The sequence below is a fragment of the Acyrthosiphon pisum genome, chromosome A1, assembly GCF_005508785.2.
Source record: "Acyrthosiphon pisum isolate AL4f chromosome A1, pea_aphid_22Mar2018_4r6ur, whole genome shotgun sequence".
In the NCBI taxonomy this organism is placed as follows: Eukaryota; Metazoa; Arthropoda; class Insecta; order Hemiptera; family Aphididae; genus Acyrthosiphon; species Acyrthosiphon pisum.
The window spans coordinates 78086035-78108003 of NC_042494.1; the positions used below are offsets into that span (position 1 = coordinate 78086035).

Consider the following 21969-nt stretch of genomic DNA (forward strand, 5'->3'; position numbering starts at 1 on the left):
AAGTGAAATTACAATAAAATATAAAATCGATATGTCATTCCCTCAAAAATATTTTTCTCTATCTATTTTTTAATTGGTGACTTTACTCTAAGATTACTTAAACGCATAGAAAAAATGATTTTGCGTAAATGCGTTTTGTCTATGTTGCGCGTGGGCCAGAGAGAAAACGAATAGTGCGCTGACATCCTCTTAATGTTATTATAGATTACTAACATTTAATTCAAGAGAAATAATAAATGAGTAATAGGTTGTAAATATTAGTAATATAACATTTTATATGATTACAAGAATAATGTAAAAAGCTACCAACTACCAACCTATAGTATAGTATAATATATATTATCATAAGAGGTATACTGGTATGTCATAAGCCCATAACTCATAACTTAATATTTTTCATTATTTTTGAGTTTCATGTTATTAAACAAAAAATATGACATAACTTATAATTATACAATAAATTATTGTGTGTTATAAATAATTAAATATTTTGTTATCGCTTTATTTGTTATCAATTGTTACAAATACGCCAATCATTAAAATTACTCAATAAAATGATAAATTACTTCCGTTTTCTTAATATGTATCATTTATATATTATTGACCATTTATATAGTTGTAATTAAAATCTAAATGTTCTTAAATAAAACCGTTTAAGACATGCATAGGTTGTAAGATGTTAGTATAAATATTGGCATTTAGAAAAGAAATATTTTTATTGCATGTACGTAAACTAATAATAATTTAGAAATTAGATTATTATACTGTACATCGAATATGTATTATAATTTATACAACTAACATTATCAATATATTATTATATAGCAGTTTATCATAATATATTTATTGGAAAAATATGTACTTGCACACTTATATAGTTACATCGTTTAAAAAGATTTTTTAAAAGTACATGCGCGGGATCAACGACCATTGGAGATCAAATGGGTTTATTTTTCATTTAAGGGGCCTGGTCGCGACTTTTCAAATTTTCCACAATTCTATAAAATCTACTACCCAATACCTATTTAAGGGGGGTTGATAGGGTGTATTATATCGACCAAAACACACTTTACAGGAAAAACTCTCACACCTCGTAGATTGGTCTGATTTCCGTAATTTTTTTTTTGTTAGATAGAAAAATATATTTTAAAGAGCGCATTGGACTTCGATTTTTGATTAAGTTGCTAAAAACAAATAATAATACAAAAACTAAAAAGTTGTAAAAATGGACTAAATTCAAACTTGTATTATAAGATTTCGAAAAATAATTTTGAAAATCCAAGTCCGATGTGCCCTGCAATAAGTCTTCCTCTATTTAACAAAAAAAAAAATACGGAAATCGGACCAATCTACGAGGCGTGAGAGTTTTTCCTGTAAGGCATGTTTTTTAGCAATAAAACAGGTCGCACGCAGGCCCCTTAAATATTAAAAAATCACTGCAAAAATAGGCACTCTTAAGTCTAAATAAGTTTTTTTTTATATAATGATAATACAATTATTTATACTTAACTAATCAAGTTACTAATAATGTTTACTGAAATGTCATAATATTTCGAGATTTTAAAGTATAATAACTTTATTTAACCCTGGCGGCATGGCAAGTAATACACTTTTTACTATTTATAGACATCTTTATGCAAACAAATTTGTACTATTATTATTGAAGATTGATAATAAATTATTTATAGGTACCTATATATATTTTATTTTATTTTATTTTATTAGTTATACGGGCTTTAGTCCTTTTTACATTACAATATATATTTGTACATCAGACATTTTACAATAAGATAAAAGTAACTTATATCTATACAATTTACATTAATATATAATATATATTTCTGATGACAATAATAGCTTATGTTGAGTAAATATTTTACAAATTTAGCAAATCGTCGAAGGAAGGCTCTGCATTGGCAGATGACATTAGGCGTCTTAAAGGCATATTAGCCATATAGTTGGTGGTGGCGTGTGGGACATATAAGAAGGCCTTTGAACGAGATGGACGGGATGGAACTTTAATGGAGATTTGAGAGAGAAGGACTGGAGAATCTATATTGTTGTTTAAAAGACCCGCAAGGAATTTTAAACCTGCAACATGGCGACTTTCGGCCAAGGGGGCCATGCCTAGATGAACAGCAATCGGTGTATAGTCGTGAGGTGCACAAGGTATCTTAAGAATATGACTAGCATAGCGTAGGAACCGGCGTTGAACACGCTCAATTTGCCTTGCATTATCCGCAGTATGTGGGTCCCAAAGTACGGTCCCATATTCTAAAATAGGACCCACAAGAGCGCAGAAAAGTGTTTTTAATGATGATACAAGCCGAAAGTCCTTTATTAATCGGATGACAAGACCAAGAGTTTTAAAGCTTTACAACATACGTATTCGATGTGGACAGTTGGGTCCAGATTGCAGCTTAGCTTGAAGCCAAGATCCATGACATAGTCCATAGTACGAGAAACAGCTGCATTATTGATGAAGTATGGGGACATTATTGGAGAACGGGATCTAGTGAAGGTCATAATTTTGCATTTATCAAGATTAAGTGATAAACCTAAAGTGTTGAACCAATTTGAGAACCGATCTAGGTAGGACTGAAGTTTTGTGCAATCATCTGGAGTGGTTACACGCATATATAACTTGATGTCATATTTTAAAAGAATTGTATTAGGTTTAATTATATTAAAATGTATATCATTTTTTAACAGCAGATTTTTATGCTATAAATTGTTTACACGGAGTACCTATATGCAAATCATTGAAAATAAATAAACCTAACATAAATTTGTATGTAGTGAATATTATTGTATGACATTTTTGATTCTATATGGAGCAATGAATGTTTTAGTGTTTCACAATGATGTGTGTGTTTTTATGTCCGTCATTATGGAGCAGTAAAAATGCTTAGATTTTCGACTTCAACACCTTTTCTGGTAGTGAATCTAATTTGTACTTTAGGTGGGGGGGAAATCAAAAGTACATCATTCCCACTGGGAATTTCGGATTTCCCCATATTTTTCTTAAGAAGACGTTAACGGCCATTTGCTGTCTCCGTCTTACAAGTGTATAATATAACAAATGTACGCACATCAAATCAAGTTTAGCTTTGTTAGTTCAAAAATTAGAGTGCATCGGCCTATTTTAAAACTTTATAGTAAGAATATTAGCTGTACTGTAGTTTGTAGATGTCAAGACGTGTGTGGCGGGTCACTTTAATGGATGGGTTAAATTTGAATTCAATGACTTAAATTATTTAATTATATAACAATTCAGAGCGAATAAGTCGGTCAGACTACATTACTATTAGAATAGTATATTTTTATCATATTAATGCTTAAATTAATTAATTTTACTATTGGTTAAACAGTAGGTTAAATCCATTTTTACCGAAAACATTTAATTTAATATAGGTACTTTAATACCCATAAATAATATTTTTAAATTACAAATAAACTAAAATCGTTATTCTTCGTTTACATAGGTATTTAATTTCGTCCAAATTTGAACATAAAATTGTAATTCAACTTTATATGAATGATTTTTGTCTTGAACTTTAGACGCTATTAAAATTTTTTTGTTAATAATTTACTTGTACTTCACATTTTTTAATTTCCACTAACAATAACTTATGAGGAACCTATGGTATTAAATGTTTAAGTTTTCAGGAAATTAAAAAAAAATGTCTTTTGCTGAGTTATGCTTATATATATATCATATATGTATCGCTCAAAAAGAGTCAACTTATCTTGAAAGTTGAAATGGTGTGTAGAATATGCTCGATACAAATCCGGTACCTATCTCAGTTATTTTTTAGAGTTAGGTACATCACGAAAAACTAAATTTGATTTTTTTGAAAACTGTTTTTGAGTAAAAATTCAACATTCCTTAACTTTTATTTTGTTTTCCTCGAAGCTTTTCAAAATTACTAGGAATTATTAATTTCGACCTCTGCACAATGCACTAACTAGATTTACTTTCACATCAATAAAGTTACTGAAGTTCAAAATTGAAGAATTATTTCGACACATTATTATCTGGGCACAGTACAAAAACAAAAATAACACCTATCATCGTCATTGTAATTCAATACATTCATCGCTCTTCTCAGAATTTAAAAATAGTAAAAACGAAAATAATCGATTTTCTTATTTTCTAGTAATTCAAAAAAATTTAACCGCGTTTACCTACTTGAAATTTTCACCAACAATTTTCTATACATGGTATAATTTAAAAATATGTTTTCCCTTTCTGAGCTATTATAGTTATCTAGACTTGCAAAACTTTTGATTATTTAATTTTTTTTTTTTTTAATTTTTCTGAAAATAACTTGAGGAACTCGTGTTAAATTGTTTTTACTAAAGTTTTTTGATCGAGCAAAATAACGTTTATAGCAAAAAATATTAAATGCCTATAAATAGCTCAAAATAAGTCAAAATATTTTTAAAACTTTACAACGTAATTATAGAAAATGCTCATAATATAAACATTTGATAAATATTTCATCTATAGTACATGACTACATTATTATTTGTTTTTTACATGTATATGTCTTATGGCTGGGGGTCATTCTGTTAATTTGTGCGACACCGAAAATGTTACCATGACGTCATTAGCGTTTAATGTAATGTGTGTGCGTGTGTGTGTGTGTGTGTGCGTCGACCAGTTCCCGGAAATTAGCGATTATACAAACGTTATTGGAATCTTGGTGGCGTATGATCTATTAGTAACATTAGGTATAGTCCATTGTATAATAAATGTATTGACGATAAAAATAACTCATTATAAATTACATAAATATAACTAATATTGGTTAATATTGTTCAACGATGTCATAGAAACGTGTGTCGTGACGGTTTTTTAACGTACCCTCTGTAAAAAAGTTTCACTTTATCCCTACGTACTTACAACACTCTCTTTTAGATTCTGAGTGGAACGATCAATGTATTGATTTTACAATGATGTATTTTTTTTTTATTTTTTTTTGTGTCTGTCATCACCTTTTAGGACAGTAAAAGTGCTTGGATTTTCTTCAACAGTATCTTTTCTGATAGGAAAGTGAATCTAGTTGGTACTTTTGGGGGGTAAAAGCTGAAGATTTTCCAGTAGTTTTTAAAAGCTCCGTGAAAAACAAAAGACAAAGGAAAAACGGGAATTTTTACACAAAATCTGTTTTCGAAAATATCGATTTTGGTTTTTGGTGCAACACTTATAAAAATGACCGTAGGTACATGAAATTTTTACTGAATCTTTATATCAGCATTTTCTATACACCATAATATTTTCCAAATATTTTGATTTATTTTGAGCTGTTAACGGACATTTTAAATTTCTATTTTTTTTTTAATTTTTTTTTTCTATAAATATCATTAATATATTATTTGTTGGTTAAAAAGCTTGAAAATTTAATAGAAGGTTCCTATTATATTGTTTCAAAGGTAGATGAAAAAAATTAAAAATCCATAGTCACGATTTTTTTTTATAAGCATTTAAAGTTCAAATATTGACAAAATACGTAAAAATTACGAACATTTACAAATTATTTTGATTTAAAAATTCATGAAAAATTTTATTTTTGAATCTAAGATTTTAAAATGTAATACAAAATTCCTCATATGTTTGTCTACCCTTTTTAAAAAAAAAATTTCTACAAGAAAGTAAAATTAAATTTTTATGAGCGTTTGAAATTCATATTTTTACAACATTTGATATTCACTCGATTTCTCATGTAATGATTTTCTTATTTTGTTGTAATTAAAATTGAAAAACTGAATGTTTATATTAGCCTTTTCTATACACGATAAAATTTTGTTAACTATCAGAGCCTAACAACAATAATATTAGCACTTTCGTTAGGTAAATTAACTTTTATTTCGACTCTTTATTTCTTAATCACAACGGTGCTACTCAGACTGGCACAAGTGGCAGGTCGCCTGAGCCGTTCAACACCAACTGGTTTATTCTCACTAGGTAACGATATCTGAAGCACAAGTGATAACAACAGTACCGCTCCTAGTGAGAGTTTACATTCGACCATCCTAATGTAGTCTATCGCCATCGACAGAAACTTTTTTTACCCTAAGTACAACCATCCTTAAGGAACAAAAAAAAAAAAATCTAATTAACAAATAAATAAATCTCTTAGAGAACATAAATTAACAAAAACAGTCTTTGACTCAGAATTAATGATTAATGGTTAAATACATTATGTAAACACACAAAAAAAAAAAAAGATTTACAATAGCAATCATTAACAAGTTTAGCTCATTTATAATAATTAAACATTTCAAAAAAAAAAAAAACAAATACTTCATGAGCGTTTAAACAAATACAAATTTTAGCTCATAATAACAATTATTTAGTAGAATATAGGAACATTATCATAGGAACAGTAGTAAAAAGGAACAAGTTAATAGTATCATAATCTTTAAGCCAGACGGGTAGACGAGGTTGACGGCGTGGTCTACCTTCTTTCTGAACAATGGACCCAGATCCATTGGCTTCCTTGTTTGACACTTCTGGAGTAGTGGTAGCTTCCTCAGTTGACACTTCTGGAGTAGTGTCAGCTTCCCCAAAGACATTGGTCTCAGTCTCAGGCCTGCCCTCTTCCTCAGCATCAGTCAACTTCCAAGATTTCAACTGGACTACATGAGCTGTGGTAGCAAACCTACTTGGTCGACCACTGTATAAATCAGTAACTCTATAGACATCACCAGAAAAGACCTCAGAAATCACTAACGGTCCCCTGTAACGGTTTTGTAACTTGGTGGATTCACCTGTAGAGTTTGGAGTCCTCTTATTCATCACTACCACCTCTCCCATTTGGTAATGTGTATTATCATGCCGTCGAGCGTCATATGCTATCTTCATTTTTCTTTTGGAAACTTCCATAGCATGGTGGGCTCCAATGCGCAATCCTTCAGGCGGTGTCCAATCATCAACGGTAGTGGATAGCCCGCGCAGTGCTCCCAAGTGGAACCGCGGCCTATAGCCGTGTAACATTTCAAACAGTGTCCTCGTTGTAGTCTTACTTTCGCTGTTGTTTATGACCCTCTGAACATCAGGGAGTAACTCAGACCAACGGTCGGGGTCTACTCCAGCAGTTCGGAGTGCTGCCATGACAACACTGTGAGAGCGCTCTACCTGACCGTTAGCCTGAGAGTGGCGGGAAGAAGTCCAAATCAGCACAATGCCTCGCTGTAGACAAAACAGTTCGAACGCACCCGAAGTGTAGCAGCTTCCACGGTCCGTGACGAATCGACGAGGCAGTCCATATGTATCAACGAACAATTGCACTCGATCAATCAGTTGTTCTGCACTGATGTCTTTCACTGCGAACAAGGAAATAAACTTAGTAAAGTTGTCTACTATTGTAAGTACATACTTAAGTCCATCGGGAGTAGCCACAAACGGACCAACATGATCAATATGAACGGTGTCGAATGGCCGCTTCCCAATAAGTATTGGATGGAGGTAGCCAGGTCGCTTTCCATGAGGGTCCTTGGTCAGTAAGCACTCAAAACAGACATTAATGTGCAACCGCACGTAGCGCCGCATCCCGGAAAACCAAAAATCTTGTAATATATTAGCCACGGTAATATATACTCCCGGGTGACCACTAAGGTCATGTGCGGTGACCACAAGGCTCTTCCTCATACTCTTTGGCATCACGAACAACAACTTATCGCGGTGACAGCGGTACAACAACCCACCTTTTAAGACAAACTCACCACAGGTGTTGCCCGTTGTACTCATGTCCAACTTGACACAGGCAATGTCATCATCTGAGAACTGGCATATCGCCACTCGTTCTTCTTCAGACAATAGAACACCAACGACATCGATCCGCTCTGCCAATAAATCATCCAGCGGCGGTTCTTCAGTTTGGACCAGAGCTCGAAACAGGGTATCCACATGCGTCATCTGGTGACCGGCCCTGTACCTCACCTCATATTCGTACTCTTGCAGGGAGTCATGCCAACAAGCCACTTGCGCGTTCAGGTTCTTGAAGTTGTTCAAGTAGACTAACGCTTGACATTCAGACAAGATCACAAATTTAATACCGAGCAGGAACTGTCGCAACTTGTTCACGGCCCAAACTAGGCACAACAGCTCCAACTTACTAGAATGGTAGCGAGACTCCGCATCACTTGTCTTACGACTATTGCAGTACACCAATCGCAAACCTTCGCCTTTTTTTCATGGATTGTAACAGAACAGCGCCCAGAGACTATCAGCACTCGCGTCGATGAGTGAATAATTCTGTCACTTCGACGTCGCGCCGGAACATGGACTGCACCGCGTCGCCAACAAGGGCATCCTGTAGCTTGCGGAACGCTTGTTCTTGACCATCAGCCCATTGGAATTTCACACCTTTGCGCAACAAAGCAGTCAGCGGTTCTGCTATGACAGCATAGCCGATCACGAACCGACGGACAAATCCAGTGAGCCCGAGGAACCGTCGAACAGAATGCACGTCCCTCGGCACAGGGTACTCAACAATCGCGCGAGTTTTTTCGCGACCAGGGCGAATCTCGCCGTTCTCAACCACGAAGCCCAAAAACTCCACTTGACCTGTACCAAACTGGCACTGACGGCTTTAATGTCAATTTAGCGTCCCTAAATCGATCGAGCACTAATCTTAGTTTTCTCAGCATGTCAGGCCAGTCACGACCTTCGATTATCATATCGTCCAAGTAGTTCCGAACTATTTTGCCCTGGAGCGGCCCGAGAACTCGCTTCATCAAACGGGTGAACTCAGCCACTGCTCCGGAGAGACCAAAAGGCATGCGGGTGAATTCTCCTGTCGTATCAGAGGTGATGAAAGCGGTTTTCTCTGAGGCGTCTAGCGAGGTCGAGCTGCGTGAACATACGGCCTTCCGCGAGAGACTAACTGCTCAAGCATATCAGGAAGGGGGTAGTGCTGTCTCACCGTTTGCTTGTTCAGCCTCCGAAAATCAATACAAAGTCGGTTTTTCCCTCCGGCTTGCTTCACCAAAAGCACCGGACTGGCGTATGGAGAAATGGTATCGCGAACCACGCCATGCAACTTCCAATCGGCCACTATCTTAGCTATATTCTCTCTATCAGACGGGGTGGTCTTGTACGAACGACACACCACAGGTCAACTGCCTGGAACCTCGTTATCTCTACAGTCATCAAAGACGTACAGCCTAGCTCACCTAGGTCCTTAGCGAAGCAATCACGGTATTCGTTCACGAGTTCGATCAGACCTTCACGTTCAACAGCAGTTACATCGGGTTTAACGTACCCAAAATCGGCCTCCACCAACGGCAAACGAGCTGGGGCCACATTTTGTTCCACAGTATGTATAAAATCGGTATGTAATAGTATGTTGTAACGGTGGTTTCTGTCTGGCCCGAGCACGGCTCAGCTCGATACAGGTGCAGCTCACCGTCAACCTTGCAGTACTCTACCGAGGGCATATCCAGCCACTCACGGCCTACTATCACATCGGGCTGCTGCATGGTATCAGGCACCACTAACATGAACACTTGTCCGGGACACACATCATCCACAGCAATCTCGGCATAAGCCATACCGACAGCTCGCACGGATGGAACGGTGGTACTGCCTAGCCCGTACAACGATTTGTCTGTAGGCTTTACTGAGAGGCCACAGCTTAAGGCCACGCTCGCCTTGACCAACTTATAATGGGAACCCGTGTCAAGCAAAACGTCTACTTCTCGGCCATTGAATCGCCCAAACCTCCGGTAGGGGTGGCTTCTCGTCTCACGCGCTACCTCAGCCACGCTCGACTGGCCCCGTTCCGGACAATTCGGCCGAATGTGACCGACGACACCACAACCATAGCAGGTGGCGGACCTTCGACGCGTTGGACAGTCCTTTGAGAGATGTTCAACAGTCTTATAATTCCAGCACATCGCTGAACTGTTAACAGAACTTCCCGAGGACGCACTAGCGTAGGACGGTTTTGGTTGTACCTGCTGGACAGCAGCCCGCGAGCCCCACGAAGTCGAACTTTTTACAGCAGATTGCGTCTTCGTGAACTCCGTCTTACGTTCGAAGCCACCCGCCGGTTGGTTCAACGCGTTCATCCGGTCCCACGAGAGCATGTCCTCGAGTAGCTCGTCCTCATCAACGTGCCGTCGACCAACGACATACAGTGCCAAATTCCTCGCATACAAACCGCGAAGGAAATAATCTTTCAAGTCTTCCAATAACAGGGACAGTTCGCGACACATGCCATCTTCGGTTGGAAATAGTCCATCAAGGCCTCATTTTTGCCTTGTTTGCGAGCTTTCATCAGATCCAACCTATCAGACACACTTGATGCACGTACAAACGTCTGACAAATGTGAAGACAATTACTGCGATAAAGTAATCACTTTTATCGGAAGGTCGACCATCATAATATGATTATATATATTATGTATGAATATAATTATATATCATAAATTATGTATATATATAATTATATATTATATATTATTACATTATATATTATGTGTAGATCGCATTAACTGCCATACATAAATATTAGTATATTATTACTCTTATTAATGAAATGTACAATATCCATTGAAAATAATATAATATATCATTAGTTACAAAATTTCAAATCAACCGCCAATTCTTGGTCGAAATAATAAAATTATTTATAAAATTTTTTTTTATTATACTTTTTGGTAACACTAGTGGCACTTTAGCTCAAAATCACGGTATACGAAATTTTGAGATATTTATAGGCATAAGAAAAGATTTTTGTTAGTTTTTCTAAAAATTATTATCGATCTTGATCAAAAAACTTGAAAATGTAGTACAATAATTTTCATAAGTTGTTGCTAGTGGAAAAAAAATTGAGTGTTATATTCCTCAATAATTTTTTTGAGCATCTGAAATTAAAATGTTGACAAAATTCATTAAAATCACGAAAATTGACAAATTATTTCGATATAGAAATTCATAAAAAAATTTTATATTTATATCTAAGCTTTGAAAATGTATTACAAGATTCCCCTTAAGTTTTCCTACATCTTACATAAAAAAAGACTACAGGAAAGTCAAATTAAATTTTTACAAGCGTCTGAAGTTACAATACTTCTATAAGTGTGCACTATGTCCAGAATATGTAGATTTATTCATACCTCACTACTAAAATTTAACATATAATACTCGATTTCCTATCCTTTGTCTGTAACATGTTTATATATTATGTTATAATATCCGTAGTTCTCACTAAACATTTTCTCGGGTTCCATTCAAATATTTGGTAATTTTAGATTCTGAGCGGAGCATTGAATATATTGATTTTACAATGATGTGTGTTTTTTTTTAAATTTTTTTTTTGTGTCTGTCATCACCTTTTAGGACAATAAAGATTAAGGAAAAACTGGAATTTTTACGCAAAATCTGTTTACGAGAAAATCGATTTTGGTTTTTGATGCAACTTTTAAACAAAGTGCTTAGATTTTCTTAAACAGTATCTTTTCTGATAGGAAATTGAATCTAGTTGGTACTTTAGGGGGGTCAAAAGCAAAAATTTTCCAGTAGTTTTCATAAGCGACGTGAAAAACAAAAGAAAAATTAAGGAGATATTTACGCAAAATCTGTTTTCGAGAAAACTATTTTGGTTTTTGGTGCAACTCTAAAACAAATGACTGTAGGTATATGAAATTTCGATACTAAATGTTTATATTAGCATTTTCTATACACCATAATTTTCCAAATATTTTGACTTATTTTGAGCTGTTTACGGACATTTTCAGTTTCCATTTTTTTAGATATTTTTTCTAAAAATATCAATAAAATTGTATTTGTTGTTTAAAAAGGTTGAAAATTTAATAGAAGGCTCCCAATACTCTTATTTTGTTTCAAAGGCAGAATTTTTTTATAAATCCATAGTCACAATTTTTATTTTATAAGCATTTAAAGTTCAAATATTGACAAAATACATAAAATTCACGAACATTTACAAATTATTTTGAGTTAGAAATTCATAAAAAAATTTCTTTTTAAATCTACAATTTGAAAATACAATACAAGATTGGATATTCACTCGATTTCTCATGTCGCGATTTTGTTATTTTGTTGTAATTTAAAAACGAATTGCTGCAGATACATAAAAATTTCACTGAATTTTAGATTCTGAGTGGAACGATGAATGTATTGATTTTACAATAATGTGTTTTTTTTTTTTTGTGTCTCTCATCACCTTTTAGGACAGTTTAACTGCTTGGACTTTCTTCAACATTATCTTTTTTGATAGGAAAATGAATCAAAAAAAAAAATTTTTCAAATAGTTTTCAAAAGCGCCGTGAAAAACAAAAGACAAATAAAGGAAAAACGGGAATTTTTACGCAAAATCGACTTTGGTTTTTGGTGGAACTTTAAAACGAATGACCGTAGATACATGAAATTTTTACTGGTTGTAAAAAAAAATGTCTTACGGTAAGTCAAATTAAATTTTTATGAGCGTTTGAAATTAAAATTTTTACAACATTGGATATTCACTCGATTTCTCATGTAGTGATTTTCTTATTTTGTTGTAATTCAAAAACGAATAACTGTAGATACTTGAAAATTTCTCTGAACGCTATATTAGCATTTTCTATATACACGATAAAATTTTGAGAATAATTTCACTCTCTGAGCTCTTTACGGACATGGTCAGTTTTCAATTTTTTTAGTTTTTTTTTCTATAATTGTCAATACAATTTTATTTGTTAGGTAAAAATGCTTAAAAATTTAATACAAGGCTCCTGATATATTATTACAATAGCAGTTGAAAAATATTAAAAATACATTGGCTCAAATTTTTTATAAGTATTCGAAGTTCGAATTTTGACAAAATTTATCGAATTTAAAATTTAATAATTATTTTGTAGTTAAAAATGTATAATATTATGTTCTAATGTTCTAAGGATTGAAAATTTAAAACAATGTTCCATGTAAATTGGTTATATATAAATTACTTTATTCACAATAATATCATCAAATATATCCTTAGTAATATCATGGGCTGACCTTCTTCACTTAGAATCGTTTTTCTTATACAATGATATTATTATATCATTGAATTCAAATTTAACTCCATCCATTACAGTGACCCACTTTTTACCTACTGTACAGCAGAGCGACACCCACTTGCCCACCTTTATTTGTTTTTAACCAACAATAATGTTTACGTAAATAGTTGTAGGTTCTTCTTCTTTCGTGTCGTTCAGATCTCGGTCATCCAAAAAGCCGCGACTGCTGCCGCTTTGTCATTTGCCAGGTGTAGGTCATTTTCGTCACAAGTGGTTCCTATTAGAGCCCTAGGGCACTGTAGTAGATGGCCGATTGTCTGTATTTCACCACATTTGCAGTTGGTAGTGTCGTCTTCTCCTAATATTTTCCATTTCTTGAGTGTAGTTTTGCATCGTCTTACTCCTGTTCTTAAACGATTTAATGCTTTCCATTTTTCCCATTTCAAGTTTCTTCCTTTAGGTAGCTCTTCTTTTAATTCCCTCGTAGTGTTTTGTTCTCTCTCCTTCCATCTGTTGATTCTTTCTTTTTCTGGGGGGCTCTTTATTGGTTGGATCGTAATAAGGAAACTTTTCCTGGTTTTAAGTCGTGGTTGCGGCGGGCTCTTTCCATGTAGTGGGTGCCGGGGATAGTTTTGTTGTTTGTGTCGTTCTATCTCTGATGCAAGCTCTCTCCTAATATCTGGTGGGGCTATTCCTGATAGTACTTGTATTTCTTCGACCGGTGTTGGTTTGAGGCATCCTGAGATTATCCTGCATGTTTCGTTTAAAGCAGTGTCAACTTTTTTCGCGTGATTTGTAGGTAAATTTTCCTCATGTGTATTCTATATATACAGTTATTCAAATGTGTGTTAGAGTTTACCTGCATGCTTTAAAGTCCAAACTAAATTAATTTAAAATCTTTTAAATTTGAGGACTTGAGTACATTTTATGTGTGTACTATTATTGTATAATAAATTGTTGTCTGTTGATCATTTCAGAAGGAAGAATAACTTTTGATTTTTCGATTTTTACGATGCATCTATATAGGTACTTAATAATGTATACATTTTTTTTTCTGCAGAATATTATATTTAAGATTTATTTTGTCTACTGAAGTTCTTACTAATTAGTAATTTCTCATACAAGTTATCAATCACAAATTAGATAATATATATTAGATAATGACTTTAAAATTGTAAAAGATATTTTTTTAAAGGAAAACGCACAACACTAGGTACCTACAATAAAACATTTATTATTTTTCCAAAACTTTTGAATGGTTTTAAATAATATTTAAAAAAATCTTTCCAAAAATAAGTGTAAACCTTTAAAAGAACCATTCTGTATAATATTTATAATATGAATGTGTCTATTTAATATGTCACTCATCTTACCTATATATATTATATATAATATTAAAACAGCAACACTTCGAATATAGGTAGGTAATATAATATAATAATAGGCTAAGCAAATATATAATTAACTATGATTCATTTTTGTTACGATTTTTTTTATTAAATAAGATTTTAAGTTTTACTTTATTGATAAATGCAAGTAATTAATAATTTTCTGTTGTTGAAAATCATATTCTATTTTTTAGTCTATTCTTCGTATTGGTTTTCATAAAGAGACCCTATTTTTCAGACCAATAACTATAAGACGTGATTCAATGGCCTCACCAAGAATTTGCCCATGCATTTTAAATAGAAGAGGTTCATTAACTTGGTTATTATTTAACAATGAAAAGTAAGCCTCAAATTATTATGTACCTACAAAGTTAAAATTTTACATTTTCCTCTAAAACAAACTATATAAATTTACTGCAAATATAATATTATAACCTGTAGTTTTAGGAATTAGGTATATTAATCTGTTTTATCCTTTTACAAATACTATGGTTTTGCAAAAATATATCTGACCTCTGAAAATATTCTCTTTTATTCTATATTCCATAGTTTTTATAAAATCGGATCATATTTTTCAGATCTGTAGTAGTTTCTCCTTTTAGAAGAAGCAGTAATTTAACCCCAACACAAATTTGTACATGCACGTTAAACCGGAGAAGTTCATTGACTTGGTTACTATTTGGCAATGATAAGTAAGCTTGACAACTTTATGTAACAAAAAATAAATATTTTAATTTTTATAAAAAAATAAATATTTGATTAGTAACTCATATAATAAGTAATAACTAAGAACCTTAAAAATTATTAATAAAAACTAAACCTAAAAACGTATTACAATAGATATTTACTTATAATTAATAAAATACGTAGGTATTATTGACAGCAATGGATGTCAATTTTATAAAACATGACAAAGGTAGACAGGTAGTCAGGTAGTCAGGTAGTCAGGTAGTCAGGTATAGATGTCAGGCGATAGGTGTTATAAGAATAATATACAAATTACAAACATAATATATAAAAACTGCATGCAGTCATCGCTCATTTTGTGTCATGTACGTCATGTATTATCGATTTGCGATTATCGGGTGATATCAGATTTATACAATTTACATAAGTACTTCGTACTTGTGTCTTGTATTCAATTATGAAATCAAATTGTTTTGTACACATCATATAGACATATTATTGTTTAATATTTTGTTTGATACAAATGATTGTTAAGTTATATAGGTTAGGTTATACTGATATTCATATTGTATCAAAACTACTTTTATTTGTATAAATAAGGTACCTAATAAACTAAAATGTTAATTCTTAGTTTTATATTTTGATAATATAAAATCTTAATATTACTTATATACCTGTATAGTATATACCTTGGGGTAGATTTAGGGAATTAAGCAGCGGAGGATTTAAGGGGGGGCCTTAGGGGTCTAGCCTCCCACCTAGGTTAGTAAAACGGACTGTTTTTAAATATTTGTGTTGTAAAAATGTAATTGTACATTAGTGTAGTAGTAATATAGTGTAAACAAAATAAAGTTGAATCAATTTATTGTTGTAATAGTTTATTCCTATAATAGTTTTATAATAATTTTTAGTTTAAACAAATAAAACAGCTATGGGGTTATTTCTCACAGCTGAAAATACAATATCAAAGACTGTAGAATGATTTTATACCTACAGAGTGATACAAAATAAAACCATATCTTTGAAAATCTATACTATTATTAATTGATTTAAATTTATTAAAATAATCATGTTGGAACTTTGGGTAGGTAATTAATTAATTTCTAAAGTACACGTCGTAATAATATGCCACATAACAAAGTTTTTTTTAAATAAAATACGTGCTCTCAGCTGTTCAATGTGACCCCCTTGGGCCTTTGGCCTTGAGACACTCGTACGGCATTTAACCAGATTGTAGAATTCGTTTCACTGCACTCTGTAGCATCTCGGGAGTCAGGGATAACCGTTTGAATATATAACCGCAAATATTCGGGTTTTTAGTTCATTGATGTTAGATGGTAGAGGTGATATTTTTCCATACATATGTATTACATTTTCAAACTTTTTGACCAAGTGAAATTATTCATCGATATTTTGACTTTTTTTAGCTAATCATAGACATTTGACATTTTCGATTTTTTTTTCTACAAATATCGATGAAAAATTTCACTTGGTCAAAAAGCTTGAAAATGTAATACATGGTTCCTCGGGCGTAACTGTTTGCAGTAGTAGCTATCGCTATCCTATATCTCAAGTGTATCGGCTGTTTCGCATGCTTTCCCCCTGAATAAGTACTTGTGTACTGCAGAGTAGGTATATGTATTTAAAATTATTTTTATTAAGTTCGATCTTCGATACATATATTAAGTGGACAATAGCCGCCACTGTTTGAATAGCCGCATATATTTGGGTTTTTAATTCCTCGATGTTAGCTCGATGGTATAGGTGGCCGAAAACGATAACTATATTTAACTAATAAGTAATAACTAATAAATAATTACAAGGGGTATTATCAGGGCTTCTAAAAAGCTTAGGTACTGTTCAGCAGTTGCCATTATACCACAAACTAATAAGTAATAAAAAACTAACAAGCCCAGATTGTACGTGGTGAAGGATACGGTCCTATAGCGACATCTCTCAGCAACTAATTTAACTTTAGAAAGGTACCTAAACAACGACAGACTGGCGACAGCCCTTAGCGGTTTAACTCTCGTTAGTCTGTTTATTTAATTCTTAGCATAAACTCAATCAGTATACGAGTATATAGATACCTGTATACCTAAATGACTATACATAATATTATAATGTCTAATAATTGTATATTTTTATTTTTCTGATGTATTTATTGATTTATATATTATTTAGTAGTGATAGCTGTGCAACAAGAGCTGCATCCGTGAACAGTACATTAACTAGTAGTATAACACTTCCGAATGTCCATCCACCACCTTTGACAAAGAAAAATTCAGCCGGTAGTGGTTTGGGTCCTACATCCATAACTCTTCCCAAGTACTTATGGATTCGCCTGGCTTTGTTCGAAAAACTTTTAGCTGTGATAATTGACCATTTAGTTCAAAATTGCAGGTGAATAATTAGTTTAATTTAAATGTACGAATAATAAATTTACTAATTTTTAAAATGATAAAAAAAATGATTTTCAGTAAATATTACGAAAAAGATTCCTTGGTAGCAGATCCAGATTATGGAAGTATTTTAAGTTCACTACTAGGTAACTTTAAAAATGTCTACATTAGATTATTGTTTCTTAATAAACTGTGTTTTTTGTGTTTAGTTGGACCGTGTGCTTTAGATTATTCTCGTACAAAATCACATGATCAATTTTGGACGGATCCACCTGCCGATGAATTAGTTCAAAGACACCGTATATCAAGTGGTTATCACACATCTCCGCCATGTCGTACTCCCATAAATGTATGCTGTATTTAAATTACTTTATTCAAAAACAACTAACAATTTAACATTCAAAGCTGTTAAGACGACTATGGTGAACATACATTTTACTATCTCAGCTGTCTCTCCAATAGGCAATATAGAATAAATTTGGCTTCGTATTCTATCTCTGAGCCTTAAACTAAAATTAGAATAAAAACACTATAGTCTAAATTTCACTGTGCTAAAAATATAAAACTATTTTTTTTTTATGGTTTCTTGTTTGTTTTCAACTGCTGAGACAGTTAATGTAGATGTAGCATATTCTTAAATAGTTGGGATGTATAGATACTTCCTATATGTTTGCTTACATAAATGTATGACAAAACTTTTTCAGTATCGTAGAAATCTACATGCCACAAGTAATGATGATAATCAAAGACAAACTCCTATATCTGCTAAAGACTATGTGGAATCATTGCATCAAAATAATAGAGTTACTCTACTATACGGGAAAAATAATGTTTTAGTTTTACCGGTAATTGAATTAAACTAATCTAATGCTAAATTAATTGATAGGTTAAATTGATAGGTACTAATATTTGAAAACATTTCCATTTTTAGAAGGATGTAACTGAACCTATGGCAGGTTACTTGTCTCTACATCAAACCGCTAGTTCATTGATTATAAAATGGACTCCAAATCAACTTATGAATTGTCATTCTCCTGGTACTAATCAGAACGATCACCCTGAAATTGATGCAAGTGATAAAAGGTTAGTTTTTAGTGTTGGTAGTTATATTTATAAAATTAAAAAAAATCAAATTATTAATATAGTATACATAATATTATAGCCTTACAGGTACCTACCTATTTTTTTTAAGTTAATTTTTAAACAGAAAATTTATTTAAAATCAATAAATATATTTTGAATAATTTATTATAGTTGAAACATGTGACAGCTTATGTGGTATATTTTTTTTTATTTGTATTTAACGGAAAAAAGATAATTAGAAAAAAATTAGATTTTAAAAACTTTTTATTGATTCTATTGAGAGGAAGAAAGCTGTTGATTTGTTTTTAATAGATTATAGACCTATAAGTATTTTTATTCAAATTTCAAAATAATTCACAATTTCAAAACCAGTATCCTCCTTTTTGTTCCGAATAATTAATGCATTTTAAACGTTTTAAGTTAAAAACTGAGAAACTAAACGCCACACAGTATATTTTTAGTAAAAACTCTGATAAAAGCTTCAAAAGCTATAACCATTTTCACATTTGTTGAAACAGATGTTTTGAGTGCAGCATGTCGAATTGAAAAAACTTAAGTAAATAAATGAACCTATATAATTTGTATCATTTAATTATGAAATTTAAAATTTTGAATATAGAAAAGTTCACAGACTTTTATCTGACTTGCAACTATTGAGGGGGGTATTAAAAAACAAATATACAATATGACCCCCACTATAGTAATTTGTTTCATATAGCTTACCAGCCTAATCCAATAGGTGCTTCAATACATTTCATAATATACAACACTTCATTAATCAATATAGGTACCTAAATTAGACATATATTACTAATATTATATCTACTTAAATAAAATAATAATGTGGAGCTCACTCTGTTGTATGCTGTATCTTTAGTAGGTATGGACTACGGATTATACCCTTATACTAGTACTGTTGACGCATAAAGTGCCTACAGTAATAATACACCGTCTTTAAACGAGCTCCAGCTCACACAATTACAACAAAAACAACTTACGTGGCCACACAGAACGATACATAACACTACAGCAAACAGTAAGGCAGCCAAAACAGACCCTCGGCCAAGCAACACAAATGCTGGACCAACAGACACGAGGTAGGCAATTAAACTATTGCTGGTATGTGACAACCCTATACTATAAAGAAACCAATAATTACAATACTCAATTAGAGTTGCCGAACCATATTTACCAACAATGGAACAATAAGCCAGAGTTGATCGCAGCAGCACATCAAAATACAACAAGCTTGACACGAGGTTTAAACAGGAACAAAGGAAAAAGGCTACATAACCCCTCGTCTGTATGACGGTTGCAAAAACAATAAACCAAGATAAAAAGATAATTTTTAAAATAATAACCGTAGTCGCAAAAATGGAACACTATCAATAAACCCCATCACCGCAGCTGACTACCAATACAACCTTTTTTTTTTTTTTTTTTTAACAAATGTACAATACAATAAATTATTTACAAAATGAAATATGTGTACAATATACAAGGGGCCTCTAACCCCTTTGTTTAGGCCTTCGGCCCACAAAATTAATCTTAACTAGTATGGTTTTGTCTTCACGGATGGTTTTGTGGGGCTTGACGGCGTCTCTCTTCAGCCTCCTTCAACTTCATGACATCTGTGATAAACTGATTGACAAAGGTCCAATTATCCCTAGATCGAAGCATAAGGGGAACAAGGTTTTGAGGAGTGATGTTGCATCCCACGATTGCGTTCAGCCTGAACCTTCGACCGTGCCAGGCGTCACACTTGAACACCGTGTGGAGGGCGTCGTCTATGGAGTCGTCGCAGTACCAGCAAACTGGAGACGCCAACTTGCCGATGCGGTGAAGATATTCTGCAAAGCACCCGTGGCCAGACAGGGCCTGAGTAAGGTGGTAGTTGGTTTCCCCGAAACTCCTCCGGAACCACGGCCTTAGGTCCGGGATTAGAGTGAAAGTCCATCTGCCATTGGCGGAGGACACTCACCGAGATTGTCACGCGTCCAAGAGCTTCTGTCTGCCGGCCTCGCGTTGAGTGCCCGATTCCTTGAGGCTGAACGAATCTGACCGTTCAATTGCAAGTAGGTCGATGGGCGGAAGGTCAGCAATGACGAGTGCTGCATCCACCGACACCGAACAGTAAGCAGAGCATACTCTGAGGGCAATCCTGCGTTGGCATTTACCCATTTCTTTGATGCCCGACTTCGACATCCTTCCCGACCATACTGGCGCGCCATATAATAAAATTGAGTGTACAACTCCTGATAGTAACTTACGCTTCCGCTGCTTTGCCTGGCTAATGTTTGGAAGTATCCACGCCAGGTTGGCCGCGACCTTTCCAGCTTTAGCAGCTACGTATGCCGCATGCGACGCAAAATTCAGCTTTTGGTCCAGATGAATGCCCAGGTATTTCATGCTTGTTACCAAATTAATAGTTGTCTCACCTATAGTTATTCGCATGTCGTTGTGTGTTCTGGTATTTGTTATTACCATAGCTTCGGATTTGTGAATCGCCAGTTCCATCCCCGTTCTGTCCATTATGGACAATTAGAGGTTGGAGTTAATGGAGATTATTGAGCACAGCTTCAATTCTGCTTAAGCGAAACCATTTCCTCAAATGTGGGTTTTGGCAAATTTCACCTCAACCTCCCACAATCCGCCAAAGTGGGGTGCTGCTGGAGGTATGAAATGCCACTGTATGCCATGATCTGACACCATTTCCTGGATTGAATGCTTGCACGATATGACTTTGAGATATGAACTTAGCTACTTTTCTGCACGAACAAAGTTACTGCCATTGTCACTGAATATGTGGGAGCATGGTCCGCGTCTAGCCATGAACCGAAAGAGAGCAGCCATGAATGCATTTGTTGTCAAGTTGCTAACGAGTTCTAAGTGCATTCCCTGGTGACGAGACAGACACATACCGCTATATAACCCTTAATCGACTGGACTCTGCGTATACCACTTCGTATATGTATGGGACCACAAAAGTCTACCCCTGTTCTTGCAAAGGGGCGTTCCATAGTAACTCTTGCTCGAGGAAAAGGCGCCAATAATGATGTTTGCAGGGTAGGTTTGGTTTTGTAACATGTGAGGCAATTCTACCTTTTGCACTACACTTTTTGTAATGATTCGTCCCCTTATGGGCTAGAAGGTGCCTTGAATATGTGAAAACAATCCTTTCGGTCCGATGTGCAATAGACGTTTGTGCTCACATTTAATACAATAAGTGAGTTAGCATTGACTTTTATGGCAGCACAATGGGAGACTTCATATTTTCTGACAAGTTGGACTGAGACAAACTTCCACCTACACGTATTAGCCTAAAGATATCAATACAATGGTGTTATTTCTTTAATTTACTTTGCTTTGACAATTGCTGATTCTTACTCAGCTTGTCA

At 33.9% G+C, this 21969-nt stretch overlaps 1 protein-coding gene across 6 annotated transcripts in view; it reads left to right on the forward strand.

Moving 5' to 3' along the window:
• LOC100166761 (small G protein signaling modulator 2) overlaps positions 1-21969 on the forward strand; it is a 74202-nt gene that overhangs the window by 31162 nt on the left and 21071 nt on the right. For 2 of the 6 annotated variants that reach the window (XM_016801543.2, XM_008181271.3), the window contains exons 5-11: positions 14638-14739; positions 14978-15091; positions 17271-17489; positions 17567-17634; positions 17698-17837; positions 18193-18333; positions 18420-18571. In XM_016801543.2, coding sequence (XP_016657032.1) covers positions 14638-14739; positions 14978-15091; positions 17271-17489; positions 17567-17634; positions 17698-17837; positions 18193-18333; positions 18420-18571 — 936 coding nt within the window. The remainder of the gene's footprint in view (positions 1-14637; positions 14740-14977; positions 15092-17270; positions 17490-17566; positions 17635-17697; positions 17838-18192; positions 18334-18419; positions 18572-21969) is intronic. The other 4 variants (XM_029487572.1, XM_029487573.1, XM_016801540.2 and 1 more) reach the window with 4 other exon arrangements.